The 19,724-nt window shown below is 37.5% G+C and overlaps 2 protein-coding genes across 3 annotated transcripts; both read left to right on the forward strand.

Moving 5' to 3' along the window:
- The first annotated feature begins 604 nt into the window (after window positions 1–604).
- LOC114473051 (fructose-1,6-bisphosphatase 1-like) lies at window positions 605–7,003 on the forward strand. 2 transcript variants are annotated; one of them, XM_028462440.1, is made up of 8 exons: window positions 605–860; window positions 2,019–2,181; window positions 2,267–2,359; window positions 3,587–3,727; window positions 3,813–3,950; window positions 5,297–5,416; window positions 5,493–5,695; window positions 6,778–7,003. In XM_028462440.1, the coding sequence occupies exons 1-7, from the start codon at window positions 691–693 to the stop codon at window positions 5,679–5,681; spliced, it is 1,014 nt and encodes a 337-aa protein (XP_028318241.1). In that variant the 5' UTR covers window positions 605–690; the 3' UTR covers window positions 5,682–5,695; window positions 6,778–7,003. The 2 variants fall into 2 exon arrangements, with proteins under 2 accessions (XP_028318241.1, XP_028318242.1); XM_028462441.1 differs by having other exon boundaries at window positions 6,781–7,003.
- A 5,155-nt stretch (window positions 7,004–12,158) lies between these two features.
- On the forward strand, window positions 12,159–13,483 carry LOC114473052 (zinc finger protein 813-like). The gene has a single exon (XM_028462442.1). It carries the CDS (start codon window positions 12,191–12,193, stop codon window positions 13,145–13,147), a length of 957 nt encoding a protein of 318 aa, XP_028318243.1. The 5' UTR covers window positions 12,159–12,190; the 3' UTR covers window positions 13,148–13,483.
- Window positions 13,484–19,724: the final 6,241 nt, after the last annotated feature.

Consider the following 19,724-nt stretch of genomic DNA (forward strand, 5'->3'; position numbering starts at 1 on the left):
TGTATTTTGTAGTGATCATGTGTATTTTTCTCTCAATTAGTGTGTCTTTGTTGTCGTTTTGTGAGTTGCCTGTATGTATTTTTCTCAGTGTTTTCGGTGTCATTTTGTGTATTGTGTTGTTGTTTTTCTGTTCTTTTTATTATTCAGTATATTTTTTGTTTTATTTTGTGTGTTTTTATTGTCATTTTTGTGAGTTGCTGCTAATATTTAGTATGATTATCATTTTTAACTAAAAATAAACATCATGAAATAACATATTTTTTAAAGCTTTTATTTTGTTCAATGTCTACTCTCTCAACTACCCCCTGTAGTGTCATTGTGTACCTCCAGTTGAGAACCTCTGCTCTAAAGGGTGCGATTTGGCCCCCGGGCCTTGAGTTTATATTTTCAGTAATATATAAAAGGTGACGCTAAAGGCTTCTTTCTACATTTTATTAACTTAAATCTAATAATTCGTGTAGTAGTTGAACATTTGTGTCCCACTATCTTTGAACTTTGCTCCTTTTCACCTAAAAACCCAGAGCTGATCACAGCAGAAAGAGCTGCTGTGATTGGTTGACAGAGCTGCACACCCCTCCCCCCATGGCTCCACCCACTTATCTCTGTTAAAGAGTTGACTTTTTAACTGTGAGGAATCCGGCTCAACCTGTCACTTTAGGTCCCGTAACCTCTGGGTTCAGAACAGCCAGCATGTCAGATAAAGGAGCATTTGACACCAACGTGCTGACCCTCACCAGGTTTGTCCTGGAGGAGGGGAGGAAGGCCCAGGGGACAGGGGAGCTGACCACCCTGCTCAACTCCATCTGCACGGCCGTCAAAGCCATTTCAACCGCCGTCAGGAAGGCTGGCATTGCCAACCTGTGAGTAGACCTGGACAAAAAATTAAGATATATATATATATATATATATATATATATATATATATATATATATATATATAACCTGTGAGTTTAAAAAATGATTGCTTTTTTAATTTGTTTGTTCTGATTGAAATGGTCAATAATAGTCGATGCCTCTCAATGGAAATAAATGAATCTGTGATAACCACATTTATTTATTCATCTGCATAATATCCACTGTTATCCAGGAAGTTTAGTATTATTTGTGCCATAGTAATCCTTGTTTTGATCAGAAATAAAATGGGTTGAAAGTGACCAAAAATGGTGGAAATGGAGAAATGGGATTTTAAAAACCATGGAAATTGGTTAAAAGTTGCAAATTACAGTGGACAAAAATAACGTAATACCCTTTGTATTTTTTTTTAAATAAAAAATGGTTGATATATAGGGGAAAGAAACACAGCTTGCATGCACAGAGCATAACGCGTGCAGAATGTGAACTCAGCCTTGGGGCAAAGGTAAAGTCTGCAGAGTGCAGAGGTCAAATAGATAACGGTGAATAGTCTTTTCCTTTCCATTGGTGCACAAACATCTTACTTGTTGTATTGTAAAGCCCATTATTTGGGCCATAGTATATAGTCATCTAAAAGAAATAAATCCTTGTTTTAATCAGAAATAAAGTGACCAAAAATGGTGGAAAATGTGGTGAAATGGGATTTTCAAAAACCACAGAAATTGGTTAAAATTTGCAAATTAAAGTGGGCAAAAAAACAGACAGAAAAAGTGTCAATATTGGTTTAAAAGTTGAAAAAATAGTTTAAACTTGATAATTATTGGCATGACAAATCATGAATATGGTTAAATTGGCAAAAATAAGCATGAAATATGGTGAAAAGAGGGGCCAACATATGTCACATGTGGTGGAAAGGGTTTATAAGTGCTGAAAATGTCTTGAAAGTGAAAAAAATGTGCAGAAAAGTTATTGAAATTTGATGTAGAAGTGTCAGAAATGGGAATAATGTAGAAAAAATGCATTAAAAGGAGCAAAAATATGGCAAGAAAAAGTGATGAAAATATGGCCAGAAAAAGGGTAAAAATAAGCAAAAATGGGCTGAAATTGTTCAGAAAATATTCTTAATTTGCTGAAGGCATCTGACAGAGCTGCTTTCCTATTGGTAGATATGGTATCGCTGGAAGCACCAACGTGACGGGGGACCAGGTGAAGAAGCTGGACGTCCTCTCCAACGACCTGGTCATCAACATGATCAAATCCTCCTTCACGTCCTGTGTTCTGGTCTCTGAGGAAGACGAGAAGGCCATCATTGTGGAGCCTGATAAGAGAGTATGTATACTATTGATTACCCAGCTATCTACATGTGTGTGCTCATCTCTGGGTTGGTAATAAACAGATATTTATCACCCAACAGGGGAAATACATTGTGTGTTTTGATCCTCTGGACGGTTCGTCCAACATCGACTGCCTCGTCTCCATCGGGACGATATTTGCGATCTACAGAAAGGTCAGTGTTTGATTTTACTTTTCAAAGAGTGGAAGGAGAGAACAGCTGAGGTCTCCAATAAATAATCAATAGACGAGTATGGACAAAGGCTGTGCTTTGCAGTCACAATGTCTGCCTCACAGCTAGAAGGTCCTAGGTTTGAGCCCCAGAGTGGACACTTAGGCTGTGTTGTAAATGTCACACTCACGTACTATCCACTACAAACTCAATGAGTATATACTGTCTATTATATACAATAAGTATGGTTAGAATGTCGAATGATGAGCATTCTCACTCAAGTTCATCGTAGTGTTAAAAACCTTGTTCACACTGAGGCTAAATATCTCTGTTGATTCTCCACTTTTACTTTGAAAGTTCTGAAATCATTTGAAGTGAGAAAGTGACCAAGTAGAATATCAACATGTGCTCATTTGATCCATAAAACTCACGTAGACACATTTCACACATTTTCAGAGACCCTTCTGACAAAACTTCCTGTTAACTTCAAAATAAGAGTCCTATTTACAAAAGTGTTGAACTCATGGAAGACAAGAAGAGATGCTTTTATTTTGAAAAGGGGATGTTTGATTTTTAGCATATAGTCGGTCCCAGGACCATTTTACATTCCACTCTCAATGCATCATGGGATGGTTGAGCATGACTAGTGTGCACACCGTGCATACTTAAAAAATATTTCATCATCTTTCATATTGTGCATACTTGATACATGTCGTGGGAGGGATAAGAGTAAGTTTAAAAAACGTTAGATATGATTAGAAATACAATTTAACTTTATTCTGTTAAATATGGTTTTGTTTATTATGTTTTTTTTACAATATGTAATTTTATGTTGTATTTACATTATATATACATTAATTGTTATTGAATAAATATATAATAAATTTTTATAATTCACGTTAAACGTGTCAGATTTGATCCAAAGGCTGTTATTGAGGGATTTGATGTTTACAAATGAAGCAAATCTAGTTTATTATCATGAACAATGAGAACTGAGTGGCAGTTGTGTGTCTTTCTTTTTCATTATTTAATTTTTTATGGCTGTGTTTTACACAAAGTACACACGTGTTGCTTATAGCGAGAAAATATCACATGGTGTTTATATTGTGTATTTTTACATGGTTGATAAACCCTGTTCTACGGGTTAATAAAGGAGAAATTAATCGGAATAACCGATGTCCGGCGTACTCATAATATGATGATGAATCTCTAATTTTCTATGTGGTCCAGACCACAGATGGAGAACCAGTGGAGCAGGATGCTCTGCAGCCTGGGAGGAACATCGTAGCAGCTGGTTATGCTCTGTATGGCAGCGCCACCATGATGGTCCTCTCCACTGGTCAGGGAGTCAACTGCTTCATGCTCGACCCTGTAAGACTAACACATACCTATTTAGTTTCAAATAAACACTTTCATCTTGTCTTTGTGTTCAACTGTGTTTCCTTTTCTTCTTCAGGCCATCGGTGAGTTCATCTTGGTGGATCGTGACGTCAAAATTAAGAAAAAGGGAAAAATCTACAGTTTAAATGAAGGATACGCACAACAGTTTTATCCAGATGTGACGGAATACCTACAAAAGAAGAAATACCCTGAGGTAAAAAAAAAAATCTATATGTTTAGGTTTCATTTATTCAGACAAACTTTTTTCAGGAAGTTTACTTTGATCTCCTCACAGGTTTCGACTGCCAACTGTCAGTTTTCTTCAGAGGTGTCTGCTGTTTAAAGTATACATGTAGTGAAAATGTATACAACAAAAAAAAATGTGTTTAATGTATTACCAATAAACAAAATATGTGCACCTTTTTATTTAAAAAAATAAATTGACTTTTTAGAACGATTTATTCAGTTATCTAGACGTTGGCTCCATCATATCGGTACGGGATACGCACTAAAAATGTTTACATTAAGACAAAAATCTGTGGTTTGCAAAGACCGCTTGAAGCCGAGCTGCTATGAGAGGGATCTGTGGGCTAAGCTAATGGGCTAAGTTAATGGGCACAAAGCCAAAGTTACGTGTGAATCCAGACGCAGTTCGACAGAATTCCTTCACAGAAAGTCCTTGAATGCAGCTTGTAAACGTACTTGTTCCGAGCACTACAACGTTTCTGCTTACAGGAGATGCTATGGTGGGTGGGGGGGGTGGGGGGTGGGGGTCATGGCTCCCTTGTGGCTAAATGATGAATTCATTCAGGAGAACTTTCCCATCAGGTGCTGATCCTCAGAGGTAGTGGAGGATCATCCTGTCAATGAACAGATATCCTTTCGCGCAGCTTTCATCACAGTTGCTAACTATATTTGTGCACTTCCCAACACACAACTGCTCAGCCATGGCTCGTTTCTGCTCTGTCCGTCAAGTAGTGCCTGAGAAAGGTGATATTTAATCCTCTCCTAACTTGGATGCTGAACTTTATCACTGAAGGAGAAGATATGCACGGCTGCCTCGCTCCGAGAGCTAACAAAAAAATACACTTCACACAATGTAAACAGACCTGTTACTCCTCTACCTCCCACAATGCACCATTTATTTAAAGCGACAGGCCATACCAATCAACGAAAATGCGTCATATCCTGACAAAAATGGCGGCTCTCCATAGTTTTTGCCTCAAGGTATAAAATTGTTCTATGAAGTTATTTTAATGTTTTTTTAATGTAAAAAGGTGCACATATTTTGTTTATTGGTAACATGAACACATTTTTGTTATATACATTTCCACTCCAGCTACACCTTTGATGTGTCCTTATGAGTTCTTTCTGGCCCTGGCCAACTCATATGGACACATCAAAGCAATCAGCAGACACCTCTGAGGAAGACTGACAGTTGGCTGTCGAAACATGTTGGGAGATCAAAGTATAAATGAAACCTTAATATATTATTCAACATGAACTGGAATTATTGTAAAAAGACAACGGTTATTAGAATAAAAACGTGGTTGTTTCCAGGACGGCACAGCTGCGTATGGAAGCCGCTACGTTGGTTCAATGGTGGCTGATGTTCATCGCACTTTGGTGTACGGAGGAATATTTTTATACCCCGCAAACATCAAGAGCCCAAAGGGCAAGGTGGGCACACACATCCAGTAGATATGAGACGTTTAAGGTCAGTTCTTCAGTGTTTCTTCATCTTTGCTTTGATCAGCTGAGGCTGCTTTACGAGTGCAACCCCATGGCGTTCATCATGGAGCAGGCGGGAGGAAAGGCCACCACTGGCTCTGTTGATGTTCTGGACATTCAGCCCACCAACATCCACCAGAGAGTCCCTGTTGTTCTGGGGTCACCTGATGATGTGCAGGAGTATATTTCCATCTACAAGAAACACCACAAATGAAGTGTCCCGTTCTGGCAAGTAGTGTAAATTGAAGCCTGTGCAATCTGTGTACTTTAAATTCTTTGGTTATTCCATTTTAAAACTAAATCAAACTAACAAATAAGCATTTTTTTTTACTGACTTAAAACCAAAGCAGAAATACCGAAAAATCAAAAACCAGATAAGCAGCATCTGACATGTTTGTGAGATATTTGAATATTTAGGGGAACTATAGACGAGGGCTTCATGTTTTAATCTCACCACACAGAGAGGACACACAGGGGGGCGGACTTTTTGTTACTGGATAATTTACCTTTAAAGAAACAATGCAAACTGAGTGAACATATCTTTGATGCATTTTAATAGAACTAGTACAAGTTGAGACAAAGTTTGAGAATACAATCTAACGTTGAATCAGAAAGTTTGCCCGGACAAAAAAGAAGCAACGCATAAGTCACATTACTGATGAACTGGTGAATAGAAATGTTATTAATACATGAATAGATACAAACTAAAAATGGATGTTACGAAAAGCATGCACATGATACAGTATGTGATTAAAGAACTACAGGTGGTGTAATGAATCTACTGTTGCTCCTCGTTTTTTGTTATCAACTTCTGTGTGTGTTGATGGCTGCTGTTAGCTGCATTATTAACAGTATTATAACCTGCAAAAATGTATAGTTTTACTGCCCTCAAAAAAGCTGTAATTGTTTTTACAGAAGTGTCAAATGGTAGAAGTTTTAAGATCTATTGGTCCTCACACCAGTCTCACAGTAGATAAGTCACCAGTTTATTTAAATACTGTTTGGACTGTAACACGCTATGACAGAATGTGACGTGCATTAGTTCTCACTCTAATTTCCCCCATAAATGTACAAATATCACACAAATGGAACAAGATTTAATTTTAAAACAGAAAAATGCTGCTTTTCTGGTTTTTGTTGTTTCTGTATTTGTGTTTAGGTTTTAAGTCAGTAAAACAAAATAACCACACTGTTTACTGATATTTTGATTTGGTTTTCAAATGAAGTAACCAAAGAACGAAGGGTACACAGATTCTGTGCCACAAAAAAAAAAAAACAATTTTCATTTGTTTCTGTTTCCTTGATTTTAGCAGGTCAGGTCTGATGGTGACTAGATAAAAGAGGCTCAGACTCTCCTGGACATGTAATCTACTGGTTTCCATGGATGAAACAGAAGCTTCTGTGTGGTGATCAACTCTGCCTCCCCACGAGTATGGAGTAATACTCATGTTTTTTTAATAAAAACAAATGGACATGTGCGCATGGTCATGGCAAATTTCCCTTTGGTGAGATTATGCCTGACTTTGCCAAAAGAAAGTGTTGATTTTGGTCATTTATGTTCCACACACTGCTGAATGATGGGAACCTGTCAATCAATCCTATTCAAGTCAAGTCCAAAGTCATTTTAATGCCTCTATGAGCATAAACAATTAAACATAAACCTACAGTAACTTCTGTTTCCCTATGATGTAGTCTGAAGCTTTACCACCTTTTTGTCAAATTCTTATCAAAAGGCAAATAGTCTCGGGGCGGTGTGTAGCTCAGTGGGTAGAGCGCCCGCCCCATGTACAGAGGCTATAGCTCCTCACCTGCAGCGGGTCCAGGTTCGATTCCCGGCCTGGGACCCTTTCCTGCGTGTCATTCCCTGCTCTCTCTGACCCCCTTTCCTGTCAAGCAACTGTCATATAAAGGCCACTAGAGCCAAAAAAATCCTTTAAAAAAAAAAAAAAGGCAAATAGTCTCATCAATACAAACAGGTCAGTCTGTAAAATATATAGACACTCTAAAGCAATGGTTCTCAAAGTGGGGTCCGAGGAACCCCAGGGGTACTTTAGCCATCTGTAAAATAATTTTAAAAAACAATTATTCATGTTGTATCGTTACAAAAGTGTATATCTACATATGGGGACCAACACACCAATAGAGGGTTTTCACTTACGTCACATTCTGGGCAGTAACCCGGATGCGCAGCCATATTGGAGGCACACTGAGGTAAACACTGCGATGGATAAATGTCCGAAACCACAGAAAAGCTCCTGATGATATTGATCATGATATTTGGAAAAGTTGTGGTTTATTTGTGGTGCAGATCCATACAAGTTGGCTCCCTTGTCTCGACGACCCAGAGAATCTTTCGTCTATTGCGTATCCTGATATCTACAATGGTTTTAACCCTAACCCAATCTGGGTCTTCCTTTTGATAAAGTTCAGACCTTTTACCTGGAATACAATGAGATATACAGCACAGTTTAGCTCTACATTTTAACAACTGTGTTGCTAATGTAGCAGGCTATTAAATGTGATTATATTAAGTCAATAATGCCACATGCTTGATTTGAATTATATTATCACACTAGAAAAAATTTTAAGAGCTGCTGCTATCAACAATTCATTTACCTGACAAGAAATGGGACGAACAAATTTGGATGTTGTCCAGATTTTTGCCTTGTAGATCCTGGTTTAGCTTCACAAGCGCCTCCTTTCCTCTGATAACTTTTGACATTGTTCTCCCTGATTTGTTCTAACTTTTGGCAGTCTATACAACTCTAAATGTTTTACACAGTCTGACCGATTGGTACAGCCAAAACCACGGCAATAATTCACCATTTCCTTTGGTTCAACGTTCGGGATCTGCTTTGTTTACCTGCTGAGTACCTCCAATATGGTGACTTCCAGTTTGATGATGCGCCGTGAAAACCCTCTACAAACATACTTTACATGTACAGTATAGGACTGTCTAATTCAGGGGTGCCAAACTCATTTTAGTCCAGTAGTAGTTTGGTCATAAGTGGGCCGCAGATTTTAGGTGGGAAAATGAGCAATTTCAACATTAATTTGTCCAAGATTGTGTTTTACACAACGTATAAATGATACAAAAAGTATGTAAGGAGCCAACAATATCCAGGCAATAAGTGAAAGATATCAGTCCATGTAGGATTTTGTCTTTCATTGATTTTGTGAACAATTTGTATTCAATTTAGGGAAGTTATTAATTTTGGGAAAATTAAGTTCTTAAAAATTAATGCAGTCATGATAAATGCATTAGAAAATTGTGATCTTCAAATATTGTGATGTTTCATTAAATTTGTGTTAAAAGGGGTGAGATATCTACAAATGAAATATTTGGTCATTTAGACAATAATTTGTGTTTTCTGTTTTTTTAATTTTCTCCTGCGGGCCAAATTGGACGGCCTAAAGGGCCAGATTTGGCCCCCGGGCCTTGGATTTAACACGTGGTCGAATTGGCTATAAGTTGTGGGGAAAAAAAAGAAACTATGAAGAAAAAATTCAATTCAACTTTATTTATATAGCAGTAATTACAACATAAGTCATCTCAAAGCGCTATGAAAGTATAAAATGTGTAATAAAAAGGGAAAAAAACAACAACAAATTGTGCACATATTTTGTTTATTGGTAATAAATTAGACACATTTTATGTTATTTATAAGACTAGTACAGAAAGTCTTTAGTTAAGTTCTTCCACAAAGATCCTAAATATGCAAGTTGAAAATAGATCATTCCTGTGGCCTCTAGGGCTACAAATGGTTGTAAATTGTTATTTATTGATGTGAGAATTATGAGGGGTCCTTGAAAAATGTTCTCTCCTGTAAGGAGTTCCTGTATCCAAAAGGGTTTGAGAACCCCTAAAAAATTAAATGCAGATTCAAGAAACATCTCATTTTGTGCAATCTGTGGGAAAACTAATAAACAACAGAATTGTAAATTATTTATTAAAGAGCAAACTTTTTCAATCACAACCACACTAACCTTCGAGGTCACTCTATAAACAATAAAAAAAAAAAAAAACATTACAGTATCACCACTGCAATATTTTAGAAAAGCACAACCTGTTAACCTGGGAAAATCACATTAAATATTCTAACCTCTGTTTTAATTTACAAAATAATTTCATATTTAAAAGTAAACAAAATGTTTATAGTTACACTTATTCTACAAAATAAATCAATTGTAAATACAAACTGCCCAACTATTAAACTTTTGCCCAAATCTATGTTAACTTACTGAAAGAACTAACATCCAAAACTCTAATTACACTTCAAACTTCAACTACACTTAAACCTTTAAAAGGGGGATATCATGTTTTTTTTTTTTTTTCAGGCACATAATACCATTCTATAGTTTACTCAAATAACGACGCTACCCATTTTTTTTTTTTTTTTTTTTGGAAAATGCAGCAAATATTTAAAAAAAAAACTTAAAAGAAATTTCCCTCTGTAGCACACAGTTCATGAAGCCTCGATTTCGCCTCTGTCTCTTTAAGAAATTCCAAGCTGGCCTTGAACACGCCCCCTTCAGTAATCATACAAACACGCATGGCTTGTGTTTACTTGTTTTACTGTGCGCTGTATTTTGGCTTCTTCCCTGTCACCGACACACACGTGGTGCTGCTGCTGACGCTATACACCTTTCGCGGTGACATCATTATCCGGGACATTTGTCATAGCAACGCCCTCTGCCATTTTAAGAGGGGTTTACATTTGCCTGACAACCGCTATTTACACTATTTACCGTGGACAACACGAAGGATTTACTCAATGTTGTTTGAATATTTCAGCAGATTAGAGCCAAAGGCCAAGCACCGATCACTATACTGACTGCTTGTGCAAAATGCCTGCCCGCCAGTTTGAGGAACTGGTTATACTTAATAATAATTACGGATGACCTACTTCCTGGTTTACAAAATCCTTAATGGATAGGATAATGGTAAGCGTAGTTTGATGAGTTCCTCAAACAGGCATTTTATACAAACAGTCAGCATAATGAAAAAAAAAGTTGACATCGATTTTCGACTATTTTGTTGACGTGAATTTTTATTATTTTTTTTTTACGTCAAACATTTTTTTTTTCTTAAGTGGCCCCAAAAAATCCTGACATTGACTTTCGTTATTTTATTTTATTTTTTTACCTCCGAAAAAAAATCTCGACTTTGATTTTCGACTTTTTTTTCTGAAGTGCATGAGGTTTTTTTTTTTAGCCTCCAAATTTTTTTTATTTTTTTTCTTCTGTGGCCCAAATACTCTTCCGTACTGATACTCTTCCATATAAAGAACTTCCAAAGTCCTTTGTTAATTAATTTTCTCTAACATCATCAACGCTCTTTCATTATGTTTCTCTTGTCAGATCTCTCTCTCTCTCTCTCTTATTATAAATAAAAATAAGCAGTTAGCACATCACAATATTAATAAAAGGCTTTAATTTGTCTTGATTTTACTTTTCAATGTTTTAACCATTTAGGAGGTTTCTGGTAGGGCCAGAAAAATGAGGGTGTGTGTGATTGGGTGTAGACCTTGCTGGCTGACACACATTCTGGAGCAGAAGGTGGCGGTAATGCTCCATTAAGCTGGATGTAAACCGCAATAAAACAAGACGAAGACGAAGAAGAAGAAGAACCGCTGAATTAGAGCAGCAGAAGAAGAAAAGACGGAGGGACAACAACAAATGTCTCTGAGTCTAATAGTGAATGTTATTAATATCCATTCTACAGACGGAGTCAGGCCACACTATAATAGCGCCTTAAAGCTCCAGTGGAAAGTAACAGAGCACAACACGGTGTCAGAAGACGGAGTTACAGACACAGAGAGAGGCTGGAGCAGAATGCTAACCGAGCTAGCAGAGGAGCTAGCACCGCCGAGACGCTACAGGATAGAAAAGTAAAGAGGTGAAAAAGTGGAGGAAATGGAGCAGTTCAAAGCACCGTCACCACTGTCTCTCACCGCTAACCCTGCTGACAACTGGTGCAGCTGGGAACAAAGCTTTCGGCGGTATATAGCGGCCTCAGGGGAGAAAGATGAACAAGGAAAGATTGACATTTTACTCCACACCATCGGCGAGGATGCACTGGAAGTGTTCAACACACTGACGGTTAGAGGTGAGGGAGATGAGCTGACAATGGAGGATGTTCTTCAAGCCTTTAAAGATCACTGCAGTCCACAGAGAAATGTTGTCTTTGAACGAAATCAATATTGGTCCCATCAGAGGACAGCAGGGACATCAGTAAACACATTCACTCCGTTACGAACCATCAAGACTGAACATGGAGTGCAAGATGTTCCAGTGGATGGTGAAATGAAAATTATCCTTCCTGACAACAGTCTCCACCATAACACCAGTAGACTATTCTGTACCCAATCTGTTCCAAATACAGATGAAACAGAAACATTTAAGATGGCTGCTTTCATGCCCAAAGTTGATCTGCACAGATTACAGCTCCAGCAGCCGTCAGTCACTGATTGTGTTTTCAGTGAGAGGAAGAATGTGGAGCAGCTGCTCCCAGAGCGTCTCCACATAAAGGAGGAACCAGAGATGTTCAGTGAAGGTCAGGAGGAAAAGCAGCTTTGTGTGCAGCAGGAGACAAACAGTGCTGCTTGTCCTGTTAAATGTGAAGATGAAGAGGAGAAGCCTCAGGCCTCCCAGCTACACTGGAGACAACTAACAGAAATGAACATGAAGGAGGAACCTTCAACCTACAGTTTAAATGAATTAATGACAAGACAAAGTGTGGGAATTAACAGCAAAGGACCAGAAGCAGCCCAGAACCCAGATCCAAGCAGTTTAGTACTACAAGGTCCTGATGGAACGGAAACAGACTCGTCTCAGACTGAAGGTAGTAGCGATGATGATGCTGAAGATGATGATGATGATGATGATGATGATGATGATGAAGACTGTTGGCAGAAACCTTTGTCAGAGACTGAAACTGAAGCTGACTGTGACTCCACCAGGAAAAATAGAAAGATGTCTGACTCAAGTAAAAATACTGAAATGGGATGTAAAGCTTCCAAAACACAGATTAATTCATTTCAACAGATTTGTTCAAAGAAGAAGGTTCAGGTAAAAATGAGATCTGAATGTGTGGGTGGTGAGAAAGCATCACTCAGTGCAGCTTCAGAACTGAGAATTCACACAGGAGAGAAACCATTTAAATGTGATGTTTGTCATAAATGTTTTACCCGTAAGAATAACTTGCAGTCACACATGAGAATCCACACAGGAGAGAAACCATTTAAATGTGATGTTTGTAGTAAATGTTTTATTCGTAAGTCTGACCTTCATATTCACATGAGAATCCACACAGGAGAGAAACCATTTAAATGTGATTTTTGTAATAAATGGTTTACCCGTAAAGATAACTTGCAGTCACACATGAGAATCCACACAGGAGAGAAACCATTTAAATGTGATGTTTGTAGTAATTGTTTTACCGAGAAGGGCAACCTTAAGAAACACATGAGAATCCACACTGGAGAGAAACCATATAAATGTGATGTTTGTACAAAATGTTTTCCAGGTAAGGTCAGCCTTAAGAAACACATGAGAATTCACACAGGTGAGAAACCATTTAAATGTAATGTTTGTTGTAAATGTTTTACAGAGTTGGGTAACCTTAAGAAACACATGAGAATCCACACAGGAGAGAAACCATTTAAATGTGATAAATGACAATGGAAATGTTATGAAAAAACGTATGAACTGAAGGTCCACATTTAAGAAAAAATTGTTATGTTTGTAGTAAATATTGTGAACATTGTTTTTTTAAGTTACATATGTTTTTCGGTATCGATGTTTGAAGCGTAGTTAGAATTTTGTAAGTTAGTTCTTTCAGTAAGTAACAGATTTTGGCAGAAGTTTTAGAGTTGGGCAGTTTGTTTTTGTAACTGTAAACATTTTGTGTAACTTGTTTTACCTTAGAACTAGTACAGTGCCCGTCGGAAGTATGTATTCATATAGTGGGAGGAGCTTGAGTAGAGTTGTCAATTATGGCCAAATGAGTATGTCTTTGAAGGTTGGATGTACAAAGAGGTGTGCATACTCTGTACTCTGTAGTGTTATAAAGGGGTTTATTTGTGGGTGCAAAGTAAAATAGCGTGTGTGATTTTCCTGGTTTAATTCTTTGTGACATGTGCATGATAAATGTTTGTTGTTGTTTTTTTTACTCATTTTTATATATTTTTCATTTGGTGTTTTTTTTTTGTAATGTTTGTTGGAGTCATTGTGTATTTTTGTATCGTTCTGTTGTCTTTTGTATAATTATTGTTTTTTGTTGCCATTGTAGTATGATTCAGGAATTATTTAGTGTATTTTTGTATCTTTTTGGTGTAGTTTTGTGCATTTCTGTTGTCATTTTGTGGATTTTTTGTATAAATATTTTTGTTGTCTGTTGGTGTATTTTTCTGTAATGTATGGTATTTGGAGCTATTTTGTGTGTTTTTAAAGCCTTTTTGTATATTTTTGTGCATTTCTGTTTTGTGTACTTTTTGTGTAAATATTATTTGGTTTTTTTGTTTTATTTTACTCTTTTAGTATATTTTTATTATAAATACCTAATGTCCTCCTGGTTGCCATATGGGACTCTTTCCATCTCCTCCGTGGGTTATCTCTCACACACCCATGCGCATTAGCTGCATGCATGTACATACTCCGTCACAGGTTGTTGAAATATGTGTTCTCTTGAGAGAGAAAAAAATGGACCTGGAAGTACCACGACACGATCGAAATTGAGAGCCGTATTCTCAAAACAAAATGGAAATAAACATTTTGCAACACATTTGAATATTTTTTAGCAGTACAAAAACGTTTTTTATATTGACCTACTTTTGTGGACTGGAGGAGGATCTTCTTCTACTGATTATTAGAGGTTGTAAATGAACAGATTGGTGTGCTAGCGCCCCTTCACACTGAGGTCAAAAGTTGAATAGGTTTCATTTCTATACTATAATGACGGAAACGTATGTGTGTGTGGAGCAAATATCTGCCCGACGTGGTGCGAGTTCGACCTGAAACTCGGTCAACGGGTTCCAAATACCCCGAGTGGGTGTATCTGTTATTTTGGAGTAATTTGGTCATTTCAAAATGTTTATTTTAATTTTATTTCACTTCTGGACGGCCCCGAAATGAAACCTATTCAGCTTTTGACCTCAGAGTGTGAGGGGGCGCTAGCGCACCATCTATATCTATTTCACTGCACAGCTCCACTCCCGAGCAAGAGTCACGTGTGCAGCCAGAGCCAATCGCTGTAGACAGACTGTAAACACACAAGTGAGAGAGAGATAGTTTAGAGGGGGGAGGGGGAGGGGCGTCTGAGCATCCGTGCTCACACTGATATACTAGCATTAGCCGACCATATCACAAGCTATTTGATTCTTCAGACAGAGAAATGTAACTTTTTTGTGAGCGGATGGGTCCACAACACGGCACCACTATAATTAACGTTTGTTTTGCGCAAGAGAGAGAGAGAGTGGTGTTGCAAAACGTTTATTTTTCATGGTACTTTCGGGTCTCTCTCTTTTTTTTTTTTTCTTTTTTAAATCTCTCAACAACCTGAGGATTATGTGTGACGCGCGCACGTGTGAGAGAGCTAGAGGTCGACACACACACATTATGTGCATGACGCGTGTGTAAGAGAGAACGCACGGAGGAGGTGGAGGTACACACACAGTATTTATAATAAAAATATACTAAATGAGTAAAATAAAACAAAAACTAAACAATAAGTGTACAAAAAATATGAAAATGACTCCAAATACACAAAAAAATAAACATTTATACACCAAATGACAACAGAAATGGTCAAAGCTACACCAAAAAGATACAAAAATACACAAAATGACTCCAGTATTAAACTACAATGGCGGCAAAAACTATACTTACAGAAAAAATGCACAACAACACAACAGAAAGATACAAAAATACACATGACTCCAAAAAACATCCATTACAGAAAAATACACCAAATGAAAAAAAATTATTATGCACATGTCCCATAGAATTAAACCAGGTAAATTGCACACTATTTTATTTTGCACTCGCAAATATACCCCTTTATAACAGTAACAGTATGTACACCTCTTTGTACATCTAAGCTTCAAAACACATTCATTTGGCCATAATTGACAACTCTATTACACTACAATGGCAACAAAAGACTATAATTACAAAAAAAATGCACAACACAACAGAAAGATACTAAAATACCCATGACTCCAAAAAACATCATTACAGAAAAATACAGCAAACGACAACAAAAACATGAAAATTACTCAAAATACACTAAAATGACGACAGAAATGCACAAAACTACCCAAACCCCCCCCCCCCCCAAAATGCACAAAATTACTCCAGAATCACACTACAATGGCAAAAAAAAAAAATAATTATACAAAAAATGCACAAAAACACAACAAAGATACAAAAATATGCATAATTACTCCAAAAAACATACAATACAGAAAAATACATCAAAGAAAAAATAAATAAAAATGAGTATAAAAAACAACAAACACATTTGTCATGCGTATGTCCCATAAAATTAAACCAGGCAAATTGCACACGCTATTTTACTTTGCACCCGTGAATGTACCCCTTTATAACACTACATAGTACAGAGTATGTATACCACTTTGTACATCCAACCTTCAAACATATTCTCATTTGGCCATAATTGACAACTGTACTTATGCTCCCACATGAATGCATACTTCCGACGGGCACTGTACTAGTCTATAAAAGCAAGGAAGTTCTGCATGCGTGTGCGTATGATTGTAGAGTGAATTTCTCCCCAACACAGTGTCTGTTCGACCTGAAACTTTATGAACTGCTTGCACATAGCATGAGTGTGTGCACGCATCATTTTGAACTTATTTGGTGATTTCAAAACTTTTTTTTTCCATGTTTGTTTGATCGTCCGCTGTTTGGACCGGACGGACGGGATCCGGAAGTTATTGGCGGGCAATGGCCGCGGCTGTGTTGAACCACAAAAAATGCACAATTCTCCGCGGATAAGTCATTATAAACACTAATCTTTTCACCACGTGCTATATAACCAAATGTGCAATGTGGATGTACATGCTGAACGCACACAGATGAGGCTTTAATATATTTCTAATAAATCAAGGAAGTTCTGCATGTGTGAGTGCGTTTGTGGAGTTAATTATTAACTAGTAGACATCTTGGGATCTATTTGAAATCAGCGTGCAAACTCAACATGGGTCCAGTGGTTTACTGCTCACACTTTATGACTCGTCATAATTATTATACAAGTGTTTCTAACCAATCTCTGGGAAAATGTGTCTTCCTTAGTAAGTAGGAATAAGTTCTAATCCAGAGATGATCAGCTTTTAACACAGCGTGGCCACAAAACTGATTGTATCTCATCTGAGGTTCACATGATCAACGTTCATGTCATGATTAGAAAAATGACCAATCTGAGCATTAACACAAGAAACCACAGAGTGTACTTCTGTTGTGTGTTTTTGGAGTCCTTTTGTGTATTTTCTTGTAAATTTGTGTAATTTTGAAGGCATTTTGTGTGTGTTTTTTGTTAGTCATATTTTGTGTTTTTATATTAATTTCATGTTTTTGTGGATCCCTTTTGTGTTATTTTATTTTTGTTTATTTTTTTGTCATTTTGTGAATTGTTTCTGTCTTTTTTAGACAGTGGCTATCCGTACGGTTGCCGAATCAATATACCAACATTCTATCAGTATGCTTCGCCCTTATTTGGGCATTTTATGTCACGTGACTAAGACTAAACCGTACCCTAAACCTAACCCTAAAAATTGTTGCGATATTGGGTTATAACCAAAACCGAACTCTAAGACGCTACGTGCTTGTCTTTTGGTAACCGTACCAATAGCACAGGAGGTTCTCTGTACATCAAACGTACAAGGAGACACTTAATGTTTTTGAGTCTTTGTGTGTGTTTTAATTGTCATTTTTTGAATCCTTACTGTGTATTTGTGTAATTTACTACATTTTCCTGTCATTTTGTGTGGGATTCTTCGGCCCTTTTGTGCATTTTTGTTGTCGTTTTGTGTGTTTGCTTTGGTTCCACACAGAATTAGAACAAGGGCTGTAAGTGACAAATTCAAAAGTTAGTATTTATAGTATTGTACATTTTCAGGTTTGATTCTGCAAAAATCAATAGCAGTCTTAACTGTTAAAGAATGAACTCAGCTGTGAAGTCTTATAGTTTGGAAATTAATTGACATCAGAGAAGTAGTAAATAACTTCCAAAGTCCTTTATCTCATTTTCTCTAACATCAACGCTCTTTAATTATGTGTCATTTGTCAGATTGTAATGAAAAATCAGTGCAGGAAGAAGAGATATCGTGTGTCAATGTGTAGAGTCAGTGTTACTATGATATTTTTGGGTCTGTTTGTCGTTCGATTTTCTTTGGATTAAATTCAATATTTAAGTTAACGCCATTAAAATAGTAAAAAGGATAAAATAGCAGTAAAAACGAAATGATTCACTAACAACATTTCATTGGTGATAAATAATACAGGGAAATGTTAATATAAGGCTTCATTTAAAAATATATATATATTTACTTTGTCATATTTTTACTCTTTAATGCTTTAACCCTTTAGGGGGTTTCTGGTAGGACCAGTGAATGAAGGTGTGTGTGATTGGGTGTAGGCCTTGCTGTATGACACACACTCCGGAGCAGAAGGTGGCGGTAATGCTCCATTAAGCTGGATGTAAACCGCAATAAAACAAGACGAAGAAGAAGAACCGCTGAATTAGAGCAGCAGAAGAAGAACGAGCGGACGGACAACTACAACTGTTTCTGTGAGTCTAATAGTGAATGTTATTAATATCCATCCTACAGACGGAGTCAGGCCACACTATAATAGCGCCTTAAAGCTCCAGTGGAAAGTAACAGAGCACAACACGGTGTCAGAAGACGGAGTTACAGACACAGAGAGAGGCTGGAGCAGAATGCTAACCGAGCTAGCAGAGGAGCTAGCACCGCCGAGACGCTACAGGATAGAAAAGTAAAGAGAGTAGAAAAAGTGGAGGAAATGGAGCAGTTCAAAGCACCGTCACCACTGTCTCTCACCGCTAACCCTGCTGACAACTGGTGCAGCTGGGAACAAAGCTTTCGGCGGTATATAGCGGCCTCAGGGGAGAAAGATGAACAAGGAAAGATTCAGAATTCCTTTATTAATCCCAGACGGAAATTGCATATGTTACAGCCACAGAAAAAAAAACAAAAACACAAATAAAAGAATAAAAACTGTAACAAAGACGAAATAGAAAAAAAAAAAAAAAAAGTTAAAGGTAGGAATCAGATACACACAAATGTTTTAGTGATTAGTCTGACCTTAACACACTACAGTAGTAGAAAATAAAGTAGGATATACAGTATAATACTAATATTGATAATACTACAAATATGATTGAGATATTTACAACAAAAAAGCTATGATATTACAGTGATGAATTATACAGTTTGATTGCCAAAGGCAGGAATGATTTCCTGTGGCGTTCTGTGGAGCACCGTGGTTGGATCAGCCTGGTGCTGAAGGTGCTTCTGTGACTGACCAGCACATCATGGAGTGGGTGGGACTCATTGACCAAGATTAATTTCACTTTGGACTGGCTCCTCCTCTCTGTCATCAATGTCAGAGAGTCCAGTTTGATCCCCATAACGTCACTGGCCTTGTGGCTGAACAACAGTTAGATTTTTTCTGTTAAAGTCAAATGAGTAGAAACATTGTTTGAGTTTTCTTGTAATATTGTGTTTTGTGTCTACCTTCAGGTTACCAATCTGTTCCAAATATGGATCAAAGTGTAAAACTTGTGCTGGATGCTTTCATGCCCAAAGTTCATCTGCACAGATTACAGCTCCAGCAGCCGTCAATCACTGATTGTGTTTTCAGTGAGAGGAAGAATGTGGAGCAGCTGCTCCCAGAGCGTCTCCACATAAAGGAGGAACCAGAGATGTTCAGTGAAGGTCAGGAGGAAAAGCAGCTTTGTGTGCAGCAGGAGACAAACAGTGCTGCTTGTCCTGTTAAATGTGAAGATGAAGAGGAGAAGCCTCAGGCCTCCCAGCTACACTGGAGACAACTAACAGAAATGAACATGAAGGAGGAACCTTCAACCTACAGTTTAAATGAATTAATGACAAGACAAAGTGTGGGAATTAACAGCAAAGGACCAGAAGCAGCCCAGAACCCAGATCCAAGCAGTTTAGTACTACAAGGTCCTGATGGAACGGAAACAGACTCGTCT

The sequence above is a fragment of the Gouania willdenowi genome, chromosome 12, assembly GCF_900634775.1.
Source record: "Gouania willdenowi chromosome 12, fGouWil2.1, whole genome shotgun sequence".
Lineage (NCBI taxonomy): Eukaryota > Metazoa > Chordata > Actinopteri > Blenniiformes > Gobiesocidae > Gouania > Gouania willdenowi.

Coding starts and splice junctions, on each gene's coding strand:
- LOC114473051 (XM_028462440.1), top strand. CDS start 691: ATGTCAGATAAAGGAGCATTTGACACCAACGTGCTGACCCTCACCAGG. Junction 3,951..5,296: donor AAAAGAAGAAATACCCTGAG/GTAAAAAAAAAA, acceptor GGTTGTTTCCAG/GACGGCACAGCTGCGTATGG. Junction 5,417..5,492: donor TCAAGAGCCCAAAGGGCAAG/GTGGGCACACAC, acceptor TGCTTTGATCAG/CTGAGGCTGCTTTACGAGTG.
- LOC114473052 (XM_028462442.1), top strand. CDS start 12,191: ATGACAAGACAAAGTGTGGGAATTAACAGCAAAGGACCAGAAGCAGCC.